The sequence below is a fragment of the Vicugna pacos genome, chromosome 6 (assembly GCF_048564905.1).
Source record: "Vicugna pacos chromosome 6, VicPac4, whole genome shotgun sequence".
NCBI classification, from domain to species: domain Eukaryota; kingdom Metazoa; phylum Chordata; class Mammalia; order Artiodactyla; family Camelidae; genus Vicugna; species Vicugna pacos.
This window is the reverse complement of record NC_132992.1, coordinates 71,455,025-71,472,920: the sequence shown is the minus strand read 5'-3', so window position 1 is coordinate 71,472,920 and position 17,896 is coordinate 71,455,025. Positions and strand designations below refer to the sequence as shown.

The 17,896-nt window shown below is 53.0% G+C and overlaps 1 protein-coding gene across 3 annotated transcripts; it reads left to right on the top strand.

The window, feature by feature from the left end:
* The first annotated feature begins 478 nt into the window (after positions 1-478).
* On the top strand, positions 479-17,500 carry RPS6KL1 (ribosomal protein S6 kinase like 1). Of its 3 annotated transcripts, XM_031679246.2 has the most exons (12): positions 504-603; positions 2,019-2,303; positions 3,550-3,674; positions 4,625-4,717; positions 11,498-11,545; positions 11,923-12,055; positions 12,859-13,467; positions 13,893-13,982; positions 14,148-14,230; positions 15,595-15,690; positions 15,958-16,064; positions 16,519-17,500. In XM_031679246.2, the coding sequence occupies exons 2-12, from the start codon at positions 2,039-2,041 to the stop codon at positions 16,682-16,684; spliced, it is 1,815 nt and encodes a 604-aa protein (XP_031535106.2). In that variant the 5' UTR covers positions 504-603; positions 2,019-2,038; the 3' UTR covers positions 16,685-17,500. The 3 variants fall into 3 exon arrangements, with proteins under 3 accessions (XP_006206138.3, XP_031535106.2, XP_072819537.1); XM_006206076.4 differs by having other exon boundaries at positions 479-603; positions 15,958-16,691; XM_072963436.1 differs by lacking the exon at positions 12,859-13,467 and having other exon boundaries at positions 15,958-16,691.
* The last annotated feature ends 396 nt before the right edge of the window (positions 17,501-17,896 follow it).

Genomic DNA, 17,896 nt, shown 5'->3' with positions numbered 1-17,896 from the left:
TGATCACAACTGGAATGAAATATCACCTGTTGTTTAGTTCTTTAATCCCCGTATCCCTCGCTAGACTGTTCAGCCCCACGAAGACGTGAGCAGACACTGTCCACTCCGTCACTGTATCTCAGCACCTAGCTCCTCCTGCATGGTAGTCTCTCAATACATAATATTTCAATAGTTGAATGAATGAGTGAAACAATGAATGAGAAAAGTCCTGGAAGTGGCGCGTGTGCTTTTAGTCAGCCTAGATTTCTGAAGTAACTCCTCCTGCAACCCTCGGTGATTCGCCTCTCTCTCTGCTGCTCCTACCCCACCCCGATCCGATCCTCATCCCCATGCGGAGCCGCATCTTCTCCTCACCCCCTCCCGCAGCACTCCGTGTCGCTGGCACTGCGCCTTTAAGGGCCCGCAGAAATCGAGCCGGGCGCTGATTGGTGGTTTATTCTAATGGCTAGAGGATGAGCTCATCTGCAGCCAATCTGCAGACCCCCGCACCTGGCTGGAGGGCCGAAAGCAGCCGCACGCGGCGCAAGGTCCCCTACGGGGGCGAAGGGGCGGTGGCGGCCGGGGTTGGTCTGGCCGCGGGGACCGAGCTCCTAGCTTGGGCAGGTACGGTGTTTGCCCGGCTCCTCCTCCACTCCCCCAACCCCCACCCCCGGCGCAGGATGCCCCCTCCACTCACTCCCCCAGCCCGCCTTCCTCGGCAGACCCTCGCGGGGCGGTGCACCTTGAGTGCCGAGGAATTGCGGACTGGACGTCGCTTTCTCGGTCTAGGCGCGACTAGGCAGCTCTGCCTGGGAGGACCCGGCCCGGCGGGTGGCCCCTGAAGCCGGACCCCTACTCGAGCAGCCCAGCCGGTCGGCCTTGGTGCCCCTGAGCACAGGCCTCTGAGCGGCGGGTGACTGGGCCCAGCGGGAAGGGTGCGGTTTCCCTCCCCCTCCTCCCTCCCTCCCTCCGCCTCCTGGCCGCATCCTGGCCTGGGTTCAGCTCCCCTCTGGCTTGGTGTGGGTTTTCCTGCCCGCCCTACTCCGCATCCTGTTCTCTCCTCTCTCTCTCCACAGAGGCAGAAATGGCCTGGGGTTGGCAGTTTGTGCACTGCCCCTTCCTAATGGGGCCTGAGAAAGCAAAGGTGCCAAGACTGCAGTGAGGGGCAAAGGCAGCTCTGCTGGCCTCTTACTGAGCCCTTTCCTTTTTTGCAGCTACTGCTCTTACCCCTTTGGTCACTTTTGCTGTCTGGTCCTTGGAGGCCACGTGGCCTTTTGCCTTCTCAGAGCCAGAGCAAGGAGCACAGAGCCATCCCCTCCCTAGGACTGGGTGAGCTCTGACATCCTAATTCTAACTCCATCCAGAGTGGCACCAAGTCTGCCATTCAGTCATTTCATTTGCCCACAGGCTTTAAAGCCAAACTCTTTGCCCAGCTCTTTTCCCAGCTCCTTGGAAGTCCTCACTCCCTGGTCACACTGACCTCAGGACCAAGGGAAATGAAATAAAGCAAGGGCAATCCATCTTGTTCCAGGAGGTGCTACTGGGCCGAATCTGAACTCAAGGATAAGTGAGATTCCCATAGGAGGAGCAGGGAGAGGGAAACCAGCAGGATGGAGGAAGCAGTATGAGGAATGGCCCTTGGGCCCCAGGCCCCTGCTTCGACTTCAGAGTGTGTGACCTCCATGTGTTTACCGTGTAATAGACACCAGGTTTGCTCCACAGTTGCTCTTTGAAGGCAGCTTTGCATCATGAGTATCTTCAGCCCTCTCCAGTGCTCAATACATACTAGGTGCTCAAGAAATACTTGCTGAACTGAGTTTGAATTGAAAGGAAAACAGAGCCCAAAGCATGATATTATCCTATTATCACCACACTTAAGATAGATCTGACTCAGTGAAGGGATAGTACCCACATTAGCTCTGATCCCTCTACCTCGTGGAGGTGAATATTAGTCTCCCCAGTATTCAGTGGAGGAAACCAGGGTGCAGATGGGGTTTTGCTCCCAGCTGGGTTCTCCCTAATGCAAATGCTCATTCCAGGTCCCAGCCTCAGGGCAGCCATGAGCCTGGTAGCCTGCGAGGGCCGCCCTGGCCCTGGCTTGGAGCCCGAACTCTGCTCACGAGCACGTTCCCAGGCCCGAGTGTACCTGGAACAGATTCGCAACCGAGTGGCTCCAGGGGGCCCTGATGTGACCAAGCGCGACTACCTGGTGGATGCGGCCACGCAAATCCGGCTGGCCCTGGAGCGTGATGTCAGTGAGGACTACGAGGCAGCTTTCAACCACTACCAGAACGGTGTGGACGTTCTGCTCCGAGGCGTGCACGGTGAGGCTGGGGCTGGGCAGGGTTGGAGGCTGATGGGGAAGGGCCAGCGCAGGGCCCATCTGTGCTGGGTGAGCAGGGCTCTATGCTGGCCCAGCAGGGCCTCTGTGAAGGACAATAATAATGGCTAGCAATTATCTAACAGTTCCTATATACCAGGCACTGGTCTTAGGGCTTTACCTGTCTTAACTCATTTGAGCTCCGCAGTAATAGAAACCACTGTATAAGTTCTTGCATGCACTTCCAAATATGTAAGAATTATTTTTATTCCTATTTTCCAGATGAGGAAACTGAGATACAGGACAGTTAAATAGCTTGCTTAAGGCTCCACAGCTATCAAGTGGCAAAGCTGGGGTTTGAACGGTTTTGGCTCCAGAAGCTGTGTGCTTGGCCCCCTCTTGCCCGCTCCTGGAGCCAGGCTGGGGTCTGTCCCTCTAGGGGCTTGCATTCTGATGGGGGGAGATGGATGAGTTGATGATGGACAATTATAGTCCCAAGTAGGAAAACAGTGAGGAGGCAGTAGAGGGAGGGAAAAGGGAAACAGGCCAGGCTAGGCTGGCAGAGGACATTTTATAGAAGCCAAAACCTTAATGTGAGCACTGAAGAATAAGTGTGTTGTCCAGCTGAGGGACTGGGTAGGGCTCTAGAGAGAGAATGGCAAGTCCTGGAGGTGAGAGGGGAGGCCTGCTCAGGGCACAGTGAGGCATTTCCAGGTTGGGGGAGAGGACAGTTGGAGACCCCTGGGGGCCTTGGTGACCAGGCTGGGGGTAGGAGTCAGGCTCCGATTCACGACTCCTATCCTCCCGCTGATAAGACCTCTCAACACCTGGGTGTCAAGCCTGTTCAGTGAATTCCTTTACCCTCCAATCCTGATCCCCATTCCAGTCTCTTTCACACTGGGCATCAGAGATAAAGGAAGGAGTGCTCTCTGGAGCATCTGTCTCCTCCACTGAAAAACGGACACGGAAATCCCCACTCTGGCCCTTCCCAGGGTGTGATGGTGGCCAGCGAGGTGGTAGGTGCCAACTGTAAAGTGCTATAGGCTGAGGGGCGACCGTGATTCCCAACCTCTCCCGCCACCTTCCTTCCTCCACCTAAAGAAGGACCCAAGAACAGATGTAGGGTCAGAATCCACTGACCAGCCTCAGAAATAGGCACTCCCTCTGGTGGAGGGCAGAGGGCAGGCAATGGGAGCCCAAACCCCAGCCTCCTCCCAAGGGTGGGTCCTGGTGACCTCTTCTCCCCACAGTCGATCCCAACAAGGAGAGATGCGAGGCTGTAAAGCTGAAAATTAACAAGTACCTGCGGCGGGCGGAAGAGATCTTTAATTGCCACCTGCAGAGGACGCTGGGCAGTGGAGCCAGTCCTGGCACGGTGAGGAGACCCCAAAGGCCTGAGGGCTCGGAGGGAGATGAGATGTGACACCTCACTGGCCAGAGAGCTGTCACCTACCCTCCTGGGCGGCAGGGTGGATGATGGAGAGCGCAGGTCAGCTGGGGTGTGTGCCAGGACTGCCCTCCTCCTTCTGGCTTCCTCTCTCTCCCACACCTTCCATAGTTCATTCATTTTCAAACACTTCTGAATCATCTCCAGTCCAGTCTCACGCCCTCACAGAATACACACACGCACACATACAGACACACACCTCCCCACCGTCATACACGTGCTCGCCTATGTGCACACCCAGTCTCCCAGATCTGTTTGTGTTTGGAGGGACTGCAGTGAAATTTGGAGCAGACACACATACCCACGTGCACACACACACCTGAATACGTGCATATACAAATGTGCACAAATCCTCTCTGCATACAGCTTTACCTAGCCCAGTAGATACTCAGAGGGTTGAAGATGCATGCACACTTCTCATGCCTACAGGCCTGCACAGACACACACACCAGCCCCATCTGGGCTCACTGCAGCTTGTAAGCTGATTCCCTCAAAGCAGGTGCCTGGGCTGCACGCATGCCTTGGTCTTCAAGGCATGTTTCCTGAGACCTACATGTTCCCCGGTTATGTTCCCATGCCTGGGAGCATCTGCCTCCTGTGGGTGGGGCTTTTGAGAGGGGGCTTCTGAAGCCCTGAGAACTCCCTGGGCCTGGGAGGAAGGCTGGGTGGGGGCTGAGCTGAGAGTGTGGTCTGGCCACCTGGACGAGTGCGCGTCCCCACTAGTCAAGGCCAGCTCCTCCGCTCAGTCTGTCCCTGTGAGGTGGGGTCTGCCTATGCCTGATCCTGCCCTCTGTGGCCGCTGCTCTCCCCTGGAGAGAAGGGGCAGCTGAGGAGGACTCGCCCTGAGGTGGCTGCGTGGCTGTCTCCTGCCTCCACAGGGTTTCAGCAGCCTGAGGCTCCGGCCCATCCGCACACTGAGTTCAGCCCTGGAGCAGCTGAGGGGCTGCAGGGTGGTCGGAGTCATCGAGAAGGTAAGTGACCGATGCCCAAGGTGTGGGAAGAGATGGTGTCTGTGATTGGCTGGGGGGGTGACAGGTGGGGAGACAATGCAGCCATCCTGGATCCTCCAGAGGGCATTGCAAAGGGGTCAGAGGGTCCAAGGGAAGGAGAGTAGCTGTGTCCAGTTACTTCCCCCACCCCCTTCTCTGCCCCAGGAAAGGAAAATGTGAGAAACAAGCAGAGGCAAATAGCTCCTCTCCCCAGCCCTCCGGCTCAGACACAGAAAGCCGCTCCCTCAGAGATTCATGACAGAAGCCACAGGAGAAGCTATGGCCAGGGCACCCAGCCAGCCTGCACTGCCCGGCTCACTCTCACTTCCCACTTCCCGCAGGCCCTGCCCCGCACTCGCTCTGCACCCCCTCTGCACCCCAGGGCTGCAGCCACGGGTCTCCCCACTAAGCACAGCCCAGAAGTTCCTGTGGTGGAATGTGCTCATCTCCAGAAACCTGCCCTACTGAGGGTCCAGGGTGACCAGTGGCTTGCCCAGGGCCTTGGCAGCTCTGCCCTTTCTCTCCTGGCATCCACCCTCCCCCTCACGCATCCTGACCCCATCTAGGATCTTTTCCCTTAATTCAGGGCACACAGAAAGATAGGAGCTGACAGCCCAACTTGTCCCTGGGACACTCATTGGAAGGACAGGCGGTTGGTTGGGTCAAATGAGATTTGAGCCAATATTTGATTGCCCTCTGCCCCAACCCAGGGATACCCAGGTATTTGCTGAAGTGGTTTTTCCTCAAACTGGCGGTTTATCAGAATCACCTGGAGAGAGCTTCCTAAAATTATGGCTACCTGGGCCCCATCCCAAACCCATCGAGTCAGAATTTCTAGGGTTGGTCCCAGGCATCTGTAATTTAAAACACTCATGGGGGATTTGGATGGGTCTGGGAATGTGCAGAGAAAAAGATACCAGTGTGTGCTCCCCTACACGCCAAGGATGAGGTCCTGGCTGGGCTGGCGCCACGTGGCCACGGGCAAGCCCTTTCCCTCAGGGCGCTGGTTTCCTCATCTGTAAGTGGGGTAAGGATCTTCCCCCCACCCTCTGGGATGATGTGGGAACTAAAGTGAAACAATTTTTGGGAAAGGCCTGGCACACAGTAGAGCGTTTGATACGAATTTGATGGCTGTGAGAATTAATGACAGGAGCAGGTCGAAGGCGAGCAGGCTTCCCGTCTCCCCAGCCTTGCTCCAGCTGCTGCTCCCAGGTCCCTGGAACTGGCCCCGGTCTGATAGCCAAGACCCAGCCAGCTTCTATCTGCCCGGCCCTTCCCTCCCACAGCACAAGTCCATGTAGCTTGGCTGCTTCCATGGGCAGGCGAAGGAGGTGACAGCCACCATTGTTTCCCCGTGTGGGATCCCACTGAACCATAGTTGTTATGGAGAGAGGGGTTCTGGGTCAAAAAAGTTTGGGAAACACTGAGTTAAGGTTACATTACCTCATTTTTTTTTTAGAGTATAGGAATTTTTACGCTTTTAGGATGCAAATGTACACAGCGAGTCTCCAAGAGGGAGGTCTAGGACAGAATTCCCCGAAATTGGATTTGTTTAACCCCAGGACACGCATGTGCAAAACATTTTTGGAATCCCATATTCTGAGGCCTGTGCTCATGAGAAGTGCAACTTCAGGCCAAGACCAACCGTTCTGTCTTCTCTTTCCTTTTTTACACTTTCTTGGACACTCAATTTACCTACTCCACCTCCCTCCTGAAATCCCACTTCCTTTGCCTGTCTCACTCCCAAGCCAGGAACACCAGTCTCCCCAAATTAGGAGAGATGTTAGGGCCACTGGGCCCAAGTCCCTAAAACTAGGTCTGGATGGATGTCACCGTGTTCCATTACAGAGCTCTGCCCAGGCAGATCCAGGCAGTCGGGATGGCAGTGTCAGCCTGCAGCAGCCTGCAGACCCAGGAGGAGCAAGGGCCCGCTCAGGAAGCCTTGTGCCCTGAGAGATGCCCCATTGTGAGGGTTAGAGGGGCTGAGGAGTGGGGGTCTCTCTAGACTGAAGAGATACTGGCAGGGGTAGGGGGTGGCAGGGAACAGCGAGGTGGGTGGGTCAGGAACTCGCCAGGCAGCTGGCTGGGCTGCCAGAGTCTGCTCTTAGGGGGCCTTGGGAGACAACACTGCCTATTTGCTGAGCTTCATCCAGGAGTTGGGCCTTGAGTCAGGGATGGGGAAGAAAGAGAAGGCCAGCCAAGTAACTTCTTATTTTTTTGGCTCAAACACAGGGGTGTTTTTTTTTAATTATTATTAGTTATCAGCATTTAAAAGTTGGCAGGTTTCATGGAGAAGTCCAGATTTTCTGCTTCTGCTGGAAAATCAGAAGATCTGGAAATGCTGGCTCACGTACCTGAGCATCAGTGGGAGCAGAGGAGGGGCTGCCCGCTTTAATGGGGCACCAGCCCTCCGTCTGCCCCTCTCCGTCCTGCACTGGCTCACATGCTTGGCTCCTGAGGGCCTTGGTGCTTGAGAACCTATTTGAACCTTTTGGATTTGTTTGCTAAAGGAGATTCCTCCTGGCCTTTGATACTTTGGGCATTTTAAAAGGAAATGTTAATGTGTTTCACCAAAGCTTTAATTGTCCCGAGAACTCAGTGGGTTTTATTTTTTAAAAAGAGATTTCCACTTTTAAAAAGATGAGAGCATGTACTCAGAACTGCCTTCCACCTTCCCCGTAGCAGTACTTACCTGATATTTGTTAAGGCCCGGTCTTTTTTTTTTTTTAAGGGTATTGTTTAAATGTATGTATTTATTTTTACTGAAGTTTGGTTGATTTACAATGTTGTGTTTAGTTTCTGGTGTACAGCATAGTGATTCAGTTATATATATATATATAAATATATATGTACATATATATTTACATTCTTTTTCATATACTTTTTCATTATAGGTTATTACAAGATATTGAATGTAGTTCCCTGTGCTATACAGTAGGACCTTGTTGTTTATCTATTTCATATACAGTGGTTTATGTCTGCTAATCCCAAACTCCTAATTTATTCCCGACTTTCCCTTTTGTAACCTTAAATTGTTTTCTATGTCTGTGAGTCGCTTTCTGTTTTATAAATAAGTTCATTTGTATCGTTTTTTTTAGATTCCACATAAAAGTGATATCATCTAATATTTGTCTTTGACTTATTTCATTTAGTATGATCATTCTCTAGGTCTATCCATGTTGCTGCAAATGGCATTATTTCACTTTTATGGCTGAGTAGTATTCCTGTGTGTGTGTGTGTACCACATCTTTATCCAGTCTTATGTCAACGGACATTTAGGTTGGTTTCATGTATTGGATATTGTACATAGTGCTGCTATGAACATTGGGGTGCATGTATCTTTTTGAATTAGAGTTCCCTCTGGATATGCCCAGGAGTAGGATTGCTGGGTCATATGGTAACCCTATTTTTAGTTTTTTGAGAAATCTCCATACAATTTTCCACAGTGGCTGCACCAAACTACATTCCCACCACCAGTGTAGGAGGGTTCCCTTTTCTCCACAGCCTCTCCAGCATTTGTCATTTGTGGACTTTTGAATGATGGCCATTCTGACTGGTGTGAGGTGATCCTCATTATAGTTTTGATTTGCATCTCTCTGATAATTAGTGATATTGAGCATTTTTTCATGTGCCTATTGGCCATCTGTACGTCTTCATTGGAGAAATGTTTGTTTAGGTCTTCTCGTTTTTTTGGTTGTGGTTTTTGTTTTTGTTGTTGTTGTTATTGAGTTGTATGAGCTGTTTGTATATCCTGGAAATTAAGCCCTTGTTGGTCACATCATTTGCAAATATCTTTCCCCAGTCTGTAGGTTGTCTTTTCATTTTGTTTATGTTTTCCTGTGCTGTGCAAAAGCTTATAAGCTTGATTAGGTACCATTTGTTAATTTTTGCTTGTATTTGTTTTGCCTTGGTAGACTGATCTAGGAAAACATTGTCATGATTTATGTCAGAGAATGTTTTGCCTGTGTTCTCTTCTAGGAGATTTATGGTGTCTTATCTTGTGTTTAAGTCTTTAAAGCCATTTGAGTTTATTTTTGTGTACGGTGTGAGGGAGTGTTCTAACTTCATTGATTTACATGTGACTGTCCAGCTTTCCCAACACCACTTGCTGAAGAGGCTGTCTTTTCTCCATTGTATATTCTTAGCTCCTTTGTTGAAGATTAATTGACCATAGGTGTGTGGGTTTATTTCTGGACTCTCTGTTCTGTTCCACTGATCCATATGTCTATTTTTGTGTCATAAGTCCTGTTCTTGTTTGCAAAGCTGTTGTATTAAACCTGCTCTGGAAAAAAAAAAAAAGCTTTATACTGTGCAGTCCAATACCGTAGTCACTAGCCACATAAGACTATTTAAATGAAGTTTTCTGTTTCTCAGTGGCACCAGCCACATTTCACGGGCTTAATAGCCACATGTGGCTAATGGCTTCTGTACTGGACAGCACAGATATATATATAATATTTCCATCGTGGCAGAAAACTCTACTGGACAATGCTGCATTTTAATCATTGCCTTACAGTAAAACCCAGAGAATGAAACTGAGGTTCATAGAGGTTAAGTGACAAGCTAGTGCTCTGTCCCTCATAGCACAGATCAAAAGAAAAAGGGGATTTTTTGTTTGCTTAGTTTAATGGGAAAATGCCCCCTCTGCTACCCTTTTGAAACATGATGAAAGAGAAAGGAGTTAAAAAAAAAATTCCCATCATCCTACCTAACTGCAAGATAATCACTGTTAATGATTTGGTCCAATTCTTTCTTGATAGGTGTGTGTGTGTGTGTGTGTGTGTGTGTGTATTTCTTTTCTTTTCTTTTCAACACACTTGTTTCAATGTACTGATCAAGTTTCATTTTCTGGCTTCCCCGATCCTCACTTCTGGTTTTTTGTATTCTGTAAATGAGAAGCCTTGCCCAGGACAAGGTGGTGGGGAATCCCACTTGGCAAGAGACAGTGGGGAATTATCCGAGGTGTCAGGACTTGTGGGAATCTGTGTTATCCTAAATGACCCCAGGGCTTTCTTCCTCTCTTTTTCAAACATTGCACAAATTTGGCCAAGTTCCTGGGGCCAGGCTGGGCTCTGTCCCTGGCTGTTGGAGGAGAGACCTCTGGTGGTCAAAAGGGATGCCTCACTCCTGCAGCGGACTCCGTGCTCAACTAGTCCACCACCTTCATTACCCAGATGGCAGGGAAACTGAGGCCAGAGGGAAGGCATGTGCCAGGTCACCTATTTTGTGGCCCTATTTTCAGTTAAGTCTCCAGGACTACAGGATCAGCCTGTCTGGATTCAAATCCTGGCTTTACCACCTTTTAGCAGGGGGACCATAGGCAACATAACCTCTCTGAACCCCAATTTATCAGTAAAATGGGTCACTAGTAGTACTCACCTGGTAGGGCTGTAGGAGTAAAATTGCATAATCTATATAAAGCTCTTAGCATGATACGTGCTAGATAGCCAATGTGGGTTTCCCGTATGATGGTGTTCATAGTCATCACTATAGACTGTTGAGAGCATGTAATGGGGCAGGCACAGACTGCTGCTATATGTGAGTTGTCTGTTTCAGTAGGGTCCTAATGACCTTCCGAAGGAGGTCCTGCTATGACCCATTTTGCAGTTAAGAGAAAAACGTTCAGAGCAGCCATATGACTTGGCAAATGTGATAACTGACATTTCCACACCTTCCCATTCCCAAAGGGCCTTCCCATGTGTGGCCTCAACAAACCAGTGGTAATAGAGGGTGGGCATTTGTAATTCCTGTTTGGTAGAGGAGTAAATCACTTCACTCACTTGAGATCTAAACCCCAATCCTAGGCTGCAGGCTTCATCATTGCCCAGTGGCCTGGCCTCAGGGTCTGGCTCCCACCTGCTACCATGGGGAATATGTAAAAGGCTGGCTGATGGTTGAGAAGTCTCAACACCAAGATGAAGTCTTGCCCCCACATGCCCCTCATCTGGGCCAAATCTTCTGCCTTCCAGCCCTGACATGCCTGGCATGTCTGGTACTTTCTCTCCTATGGCTGGGGTCCATCCCTGCCCTCTACAGAGATGAATCTAGGGCCAAACTCCAACAAGGCTCTGACCCACAGATTGGCAGACTGCTGTCTCCAAGTGAAACCAACAGGAGAAGGAGTAGCTGCTCTCCCAAGACAACCTCCAGAGAGCAACACTATTTAAAAAAAAAGATTTGGGGCAGGGGATGAGATTTGAAGGCACATGCCAAGCTCACATGGTCCTGGACACAATTGGGCTTCTAGGTGACCTGGGGCCACACTCTCAGAGCCTCAGCTTCTTCACCTGTAAAATAAGAGATCAGAGAAGGTGACTGGCTCTGAGGTCCCTTCCAGCTGTGACTCCCCCAGACCCTGCAGGATGGACCACCACCACACGTATGGGAAGCACCTACTATCTCCACTTGCTGTGCAGCGTTCTGGGAGTTCAGAGCTGGACAGCGTGGTCCCTGCTCTCATGGAGCTCGCAGCCCAATGGGAGACAGGGAATTAGAACAGTGTGATAGGGGTCCCACATCAACCTGAGGATTGGAAAGGCTTCCTGAAGGAGGTGGCCTGCAAGCTAAGAGCTGCAGGTCTAGTCAGAAGAGATGAACAGGACAGGATCAAGGTCAGCTTGGCAGCGGGAGGCATACTCTGCACCACCAAAGCCTGCCCTCCCTGCCCAGCTTTGGTGGAGGACCCTGGGGGGCTAGGGCTGGGGATGTGGAGCCCTGGGGAACTAGCATGTGCAATGACCACTGCCTCCTGGACCTTGACAGGTGCAGCTAGTCCAGGACCCAGCGACTGGAGGGACCTTCGTGGTGAAGGCAGGTGGCGCCCAACTCCCTGCCATTCTCCATTCCCCTTGGGACTTTCTCAGAGCTCTTGGAAACCTCTACCCTGTGGGGAACCCCTACCCAGAACCTGCATCTGAAGCCCACCCTCCCTCCAAATCCAGCAGCTGCTTGTTCTGCCCCTGAGCATGTACCTGGCCTTCCCCTTTCCCTCCCCCCACCCCACCCCCCAAACCCAGTCTGTCTCACCCTTGGCCTGCGGGGAGGACCTGCCTTCCATGGTGGAAAGAGGGTGGAGGGCCAGGTCAAGGACTGGGGGGAGGCAGCTGCTCCTCATCCGGTTGCCCCTAAAGAGCAGAGTAGCCTCTGGCCAGTCCCCACATGACTTGTCTGCCCTCCCCTCTCCCCAGAGCCTGTCCAGGTGCCCTGTGACGAGCCGGGAGCGACTGACCATCATCCCGCATGGCGTCCCCTACATGACCAAGCTGCTGCGGTATTTTGTGAGCGAGGACTCCATCTTCCTGCACCTGGAGCATGTGCAAGGTAAGGGAGCCCAAGGGGACACCTGTCAGCTCCTCAGGCCTTTGGGATATTGTCTTGTCTCATCTTCTTAAAATGCCAAGGCCAGGTGTGCAGCAGAGACCAGGGGACCCAGCCTTTCTGGAGGACGAGGGAGGACAAGGCTGTTGTGGGTCTTTGTGTGGTGCCAGAGGGTGGGGGACATCATGGGAGGATGTTCACATTTTGGGTGAGTGAGAGGGCGAGTGAGAGGGCACTTATACAGATGTCCCCTTTGTCACCCCTCCTCCTGTCTTGGCTCTTTTCACTTTTCTAGTCTGTGCGCACCCTTCAGAGTGGCCACATGGGATGGTGGTGCTGAAGCTGTAAGGACAGGAACTGGGTCACTTAGCAGATATTAATTGATCACCTATGATTTTTTTTTTAATGACGTACACCTCCCTGGGTCACTGCATACAACATCATGGGTCCATGCCTGGTCTTTTATTTTACTTACTTAAATTTCATTACACTTTTCTCCCTAAAAAAAAAAAATTGTAATGAACACTGGTGAACCCACCACCCAGACTGAGGACATTAACAATAATTTATATCTCCTTAGGGGTTAAGCACCTATTTTGTGCCAGGTTGAGGCTGGGTCCCCTTTAGATGAGCCAGGAGGAGGAGAGGAGAGGGCGTTCTAGGCTGAGGGAAGGAGGAACCAGAATGAGGACTTGGAAAGTGGAGCGTCCATGCCCAAGACAGACAGAGGCACAGGACAGGGACCTGGTGTCCACATTCTTTTTCTCCCCTGTCCCCATGCTTGCTGCTCCTGCTGCACGGCCCAGGAGGCACTCTCTGGTCCCACCTGCTCTCCCAGCTGCACCCCCAGCAGTCTGGGACTAGCTCTGGCTCCAGCCTGGAGAGGATGAAGGCTCAGCTCAACTCCCGCCTCAGCCTCCGGACCCCAGTGCGGTTCCCCCAGGGCCACACCCGCCAGCAGGACGAAATCCCCCTGAAGCCTTCACGGACTTCTCAGAGCCTCACCCCAGCCAGGGGGCCTGCATCCCTCAGACCCCAGAGAGAGGCTGAAGGTGAACTCTCAGCCAGGACCAGCCCTTCCCATTCCTCGGACCTTCCAAAGGCTCCAAGTGGCCACCTGCACCCCCAAGCCAGGCGGGGACCTGGCCAAAGCTCGGACACAGGGTCCGCTTGGGGGATCCCTTGGGTTCGCGCAGGGGCTGGCCGGGTGCTGGGGGGTTGTGGCCGAGGCAGAGGTGAGAGCCGCCCCTCGGCCGATGGGGCCAGCCCAGTGTCCGGCGGTGGCGCCTGGAGCGTGAGGGAAGAGCAGGTGAAGCAGTGGGCAGCTGAGACACTGGTGGCACTGGAGGCGCTGCACGAGCAGGGGGTGCTGTGCCGGGACCTCAATCCCCGGAACCTACTCCTGGACCAGGCAGGTAGGAGCCCCGGGCCTGCGGGGGAGGAGGGGTCGCCCTCATGCCACCCCACCCCTCAGGTGGGAGGCCCCTGAGCTTCAAGACAGAGAATGAGTTTCCCAAAGTCAAGAAGAGGCAGGGGTTATCTGCTTCTTCCCCTGCCTCCCCCCAGCCTTTTCAGGAAGGACTCTGCCGAGTCTGGCTGGCCAAGGTTGAGCTTGGGAAACAAACCCCTTCCCCTCATGAGTTCACAGGGCCTGAGGCGGGGGCACATGCCCCTAGGGAGGCTCATGCCCCTAGGGAGGCTCAGCCCAGCATGACCGCTGGCCTGCCTTGTGGCTGTTGGGAGAAGTGCCGGAGTCCCCTGCCCCATGCCAGCAGATCAGAGATGACTAATTGCAAGTTTTGTCCTCTCTTATCCCTCCCTGTACACACTGGATGACAAGGTCACATCCGACTCACGTATTTTGGCCAGTGGTCAGAGGTGGAGCCCCAGTGCTGCAGGGAGGCCCTCGACAACCTCTACAGTGCCCCAGGCAAGAAGGGAGCCGGGTGGGAGGGCAGACCTTGGGTGTCTTTGTGTGGGTTGAGCCGGGGAACTGAGGATGACCAAGGAAATGGGCCGCATCTGGGTAAGATGAGTAGCGGGGAGACCCGCCCTCCAGGGCAAGCCTGGGACATGTGCGTTCTTGTTCCCACAGAGGTGGGTGGGATTTCTGAGCTGACTGAAGCCTGTGACTGGTGGAGCTTTGGGTCTCTACTGTATGAACTGCTGACTGGAATGGTGAGTAGTGAGGCAGGGTGTGTAGCCTGATGGGTGTCACTAAGCGTAGGATGGGCTGGGTTTAGTCCAACTAGGCAGTGCTGGGGCTGAGCCTGCCTAGTTTTCCAAGACCTGGCTCTTGGGCCCAATGTCCTGCCAGAATAGTTGCCCTCCTCCCTCTAGCCATGAGACACAGAGGAAGCCACTCCCACTCAGGCCATGTATACCCAGGCCACACCTCCACCAGACCAGTGGCTATAGCTAGTGAGACTGTCACCTTGTATGAATGAGAATTGAGCTGGAATGGTCAGGGAAGGTTTCTGGAAGAGAGCAGCTGGGCCGAGATCTGGAGAGAGGATGGAATCTGACAGCCCTTCTACTTGGAAGGCCACTGGATCATCCCCCAAGCCTCCTCTCCCACTGCTCACTCCCCCATCCACCCACTTCAGAGCTGTAACCCCCCCCCCAACTTTGGCTGGAAGACCAGACAGAGGGCCTCCTTCATCCCAGATCAGCAGCTGCCCTGTCCAGCCTGGGTCACCCAAGAGCTGAAGGTTCCCTTTGCAAGCACCCTTATTCATGATGGCAGCCTCTGCCCTCTGTCCTTCCCCAAGAGTTCAGCACTGCACCTGGGGCTGGTTAGGTCAGGTGGCAAGGAGAGGCCAAACTGCATTAGATCAGGAAATGCCCCAAGTGGATGCAGTATGACCAGTCCATCCTGGCTCCCTCTTGCTTTGGTCCCATAGCCAGGGCCTCTGAGAGCCCTGGCTGAAAACAGCCCCACAGAGTTTCTCTCCACATGGCCTCCCACCACCTCTCCAGCCCAGGGCTCCTGACCCTCCTCCCAGTTGCTTCTTGCTCCTATTCCTGACCTCCAGACAGACCTCTCTGCTCCCCCAAGCTGCACCCTTCTGGAGTGCAGAGAGGCCCTGTCTTCCCTCGCCACAGCCCTGCCTTGGCCCTGACAGTACCATGTCAAATGAGTAGCCCGTGGAGATTTTTCTTCTGGAAGGAGGTAAGTTTCAGTGCTGTTCCTGATAGAGGGCCTTTCCTGATTGCAACCCAAGATCAATGCTTCTAGCAAGCTGGGAGCCAGAGGGACCTGGGTTCAAACCCTGAACTCAGCACAAATCCCTCGACCTCTCTGAGCCTTCTTGTCTTTAAAATGGGGATGTTAATACTTACTCTGAAAGGTGTGGAAATTATGGATCATGGGTATCAAGCATCAGCCTGGCATGCGGTAGGTCCAAAGCAAAAGGCAACGATCATCATCCCCATCATCCCCTTGCGTGTGACACAGGGGAAAAATGAAATCCTGGCCGCTGCGGGAGAGTACAGGCTTCCCTGGGATTGCCTCCTCAGGGTGCTTCCTTGTGTCTTCCCAGGCACTGTCTCAGAGCCACCCCTCGGGAATCCAGCCCCACACCCAACTCCAGCTGCCCGAGTGGCTCAGTCGCCACGCGGCCTCCCTGCTAACTGAGGTGAGGTGCAGCCAGCTAGGAGGAGGCGGCTTCTTGGCCTGAGGGTGGACAGAAGGGAGGGCAGAACCCCGTGTGTGAACAAGCCATGCTGTGTACTGGGTATCTGATGTGGGCACAGGCGGGCAATAGGGACAACAAACTTCTATATGTTGGTGGACAAACATCAGTGTCCCCCAGGGTAACACTGAGGGTCTGTGGGCCAGGCTGGCAGGGAGCAATGGGACGGGGAAGGCCTGCCCAGAGTACTGATTGGACCTTTCTCTGCAGCTGCTGCAGTTTGATCCTACCCGGCGCCTGGGCGCTGGAGGAGGTGGTGTCAACAAACTAAAGTCCCATCCCTTTTTCAGTACCATCCAGTGGAGCAAACTGGTGGGGTAGAAGGGGGTGGAGTAGGCGATGGAAGCAGCTGGACTGGTCTGGATCTCTTCTCTTCACCTGCCACCTCGAGCTGGCCCCTCTAAATCAGCGGCCCTCGGGCAAAAAACTCAAGGCAGCTGCCTCTCCCAGTCAAGGCTTCTCCGTTGGGCCTCAGAGGGCTCATTGCTACACCCAGGGAGGGCCTACAGAGTCCACAGCCAGTTCTTGGAGAAGCCATTTCTTGTTGGTGCTGAGGAGGAGGGACAGAGATGTCAGCTTGGTTGGCAGGCTCCCATCCGCCCATCCATCCTTCACCCATCAGTCAACATTCGCCTGCTGAGCGCACACCCTGTACCCTGAACATGGACCAACCGTGCTAAAGGTGCCTTCCATCATATTGGCTCTGAGCTGCTGACCACCTGCTGAGCCGTGAGGTTTTGTGACTCCTTATCTGCCATGTGCCCCACTCAGGATACCTCTGGAGACTCATCTCAGGATACTAGTCCACTGGCTCAGTGGACCCAAACCAGGGCTGCCCTGGCTGGTCATCTTAGCCAAGCAGCTAGTGGGCCTCTCCCACCAGAGGCCATTCCTGCAGGGGGTTGGGAGGCTGAGGAAGCAGGGAAGAAGTCTGTAGTGAGCATGGGGGGAGGCAGGGAGCAGGATGGCCCACTCTCAACTCCTGACCATGACCCTTATCTTGTGACTGCAGACTTTAGAGAGCAAAGGAAGGGAGGGGAGGAAAATAAGGATAAGGAGGAGTCGAGGGAGGGAGGAAGGCACAGCTCTGCCCCTTACAGAAGTTTTGGAAATAAAGAGCTAGCCCTCTAGTGTGGAAAGGAAAACTGCCCCATGGGTCTGAGGGGACACAATTCAGGCTCCAGCCTGAAGCTGCTTAAAGACAAATTGTACTCATTAGGATTCCCTTCTTGGACATTCGTCCTGTTTACCATTTTGCATTTTAGTCTTGAGGGCCCAACTCAATCCAGTGCCCACTGTGACTTCATCTCCTTTTGAAGTGAAACCACAAAACAAACACATGGAATGACTGTCCAAACTTTTAGCCAGAAACAAGATGTTTCTGGTCTCTCAAGAACTGGGGTAAGTAGTTACCCCCAAAAAACAATCCCCTTCAGAGATTTGGGGTCCCTCTTCTTCATCAGGACTCAACCTGTCACTTGGGTGTGGCAACTAAACTTCCTTGAACCTCTGCCCCCAACTCCTTCCCTCTGGTGTGTCTCCAAGACCACCAGGTGGCGCCTCTGACGCCATCCTCCAGTCTGGCTGCAAAGGCCCAGCTCTGCCTGAGGGTAGGACCTGTGTTGTGGGGAGGCCACACTTCTCCAGTCCTCAGGAGTAGTCTGGGGCAAAGGGGTCATGGGGAAGTGCAGCTTTGTACAGTCCTGGCTTTCCCTGGGGTTTGCTCATATCCCTCCACCCTCACTCCAATAAATCCAGCTGTTACCAACGGTGTCCATGCTTCATGAATGTATCGAGAGGGGTCCTGCCAGAATGGGGAGATGGGAAGGTTCCCCCAGAGAAAGTGCCATCGTAATCAGGAGTGAGCTTGGAACCTGCTACGAAATAGAAAGCAGGGCTGGTCGTGAACAGCACGGCAGCCTGCATCCTGCAGAACAGCTGGGAGCCCACAGGAAAATGCTGGCATGCAGCTGACACTGGGCTCTCTGGGAAACAAAACAGGAAAAGTCTTGGAAGAGGGGCATGTTCCTTGTAGGGGTGAGAGGGGAATACTAATCTTCACAGTGACCCCTTAAACAGATGGTTCCTGAGAAGACTGGAATTGAAAGACGTAAATGACAGGACCTGGCCAGAGTCTGCGTCCCTTCTG

Bases quoted from the DNA above. Each gene is read 5' to 3' on its own strand.
- RPS6KL1 (XM_031679246.2), top strand. From the start codon at position 2,039: ATGAGCCTGGTAGCCTGCGAGGGCCGCCCTGGCCCTGGCTTGGAGCCC. The intron at 2,304-3,549 runs GTGAGGCTGGGG...TTCTCCCCACAG, and splicing joins TCTGCTCCGAGGCGTGCACG to TCGATCCCAACAAGGAGAGA. The intron at 13,468-13,892 runs GTAGGAGCCCCG...CTGGATGACAAG, and splicing joins CCTACTCCTGGACCAGGCAG to GTCACATCCGACTCACGTAT.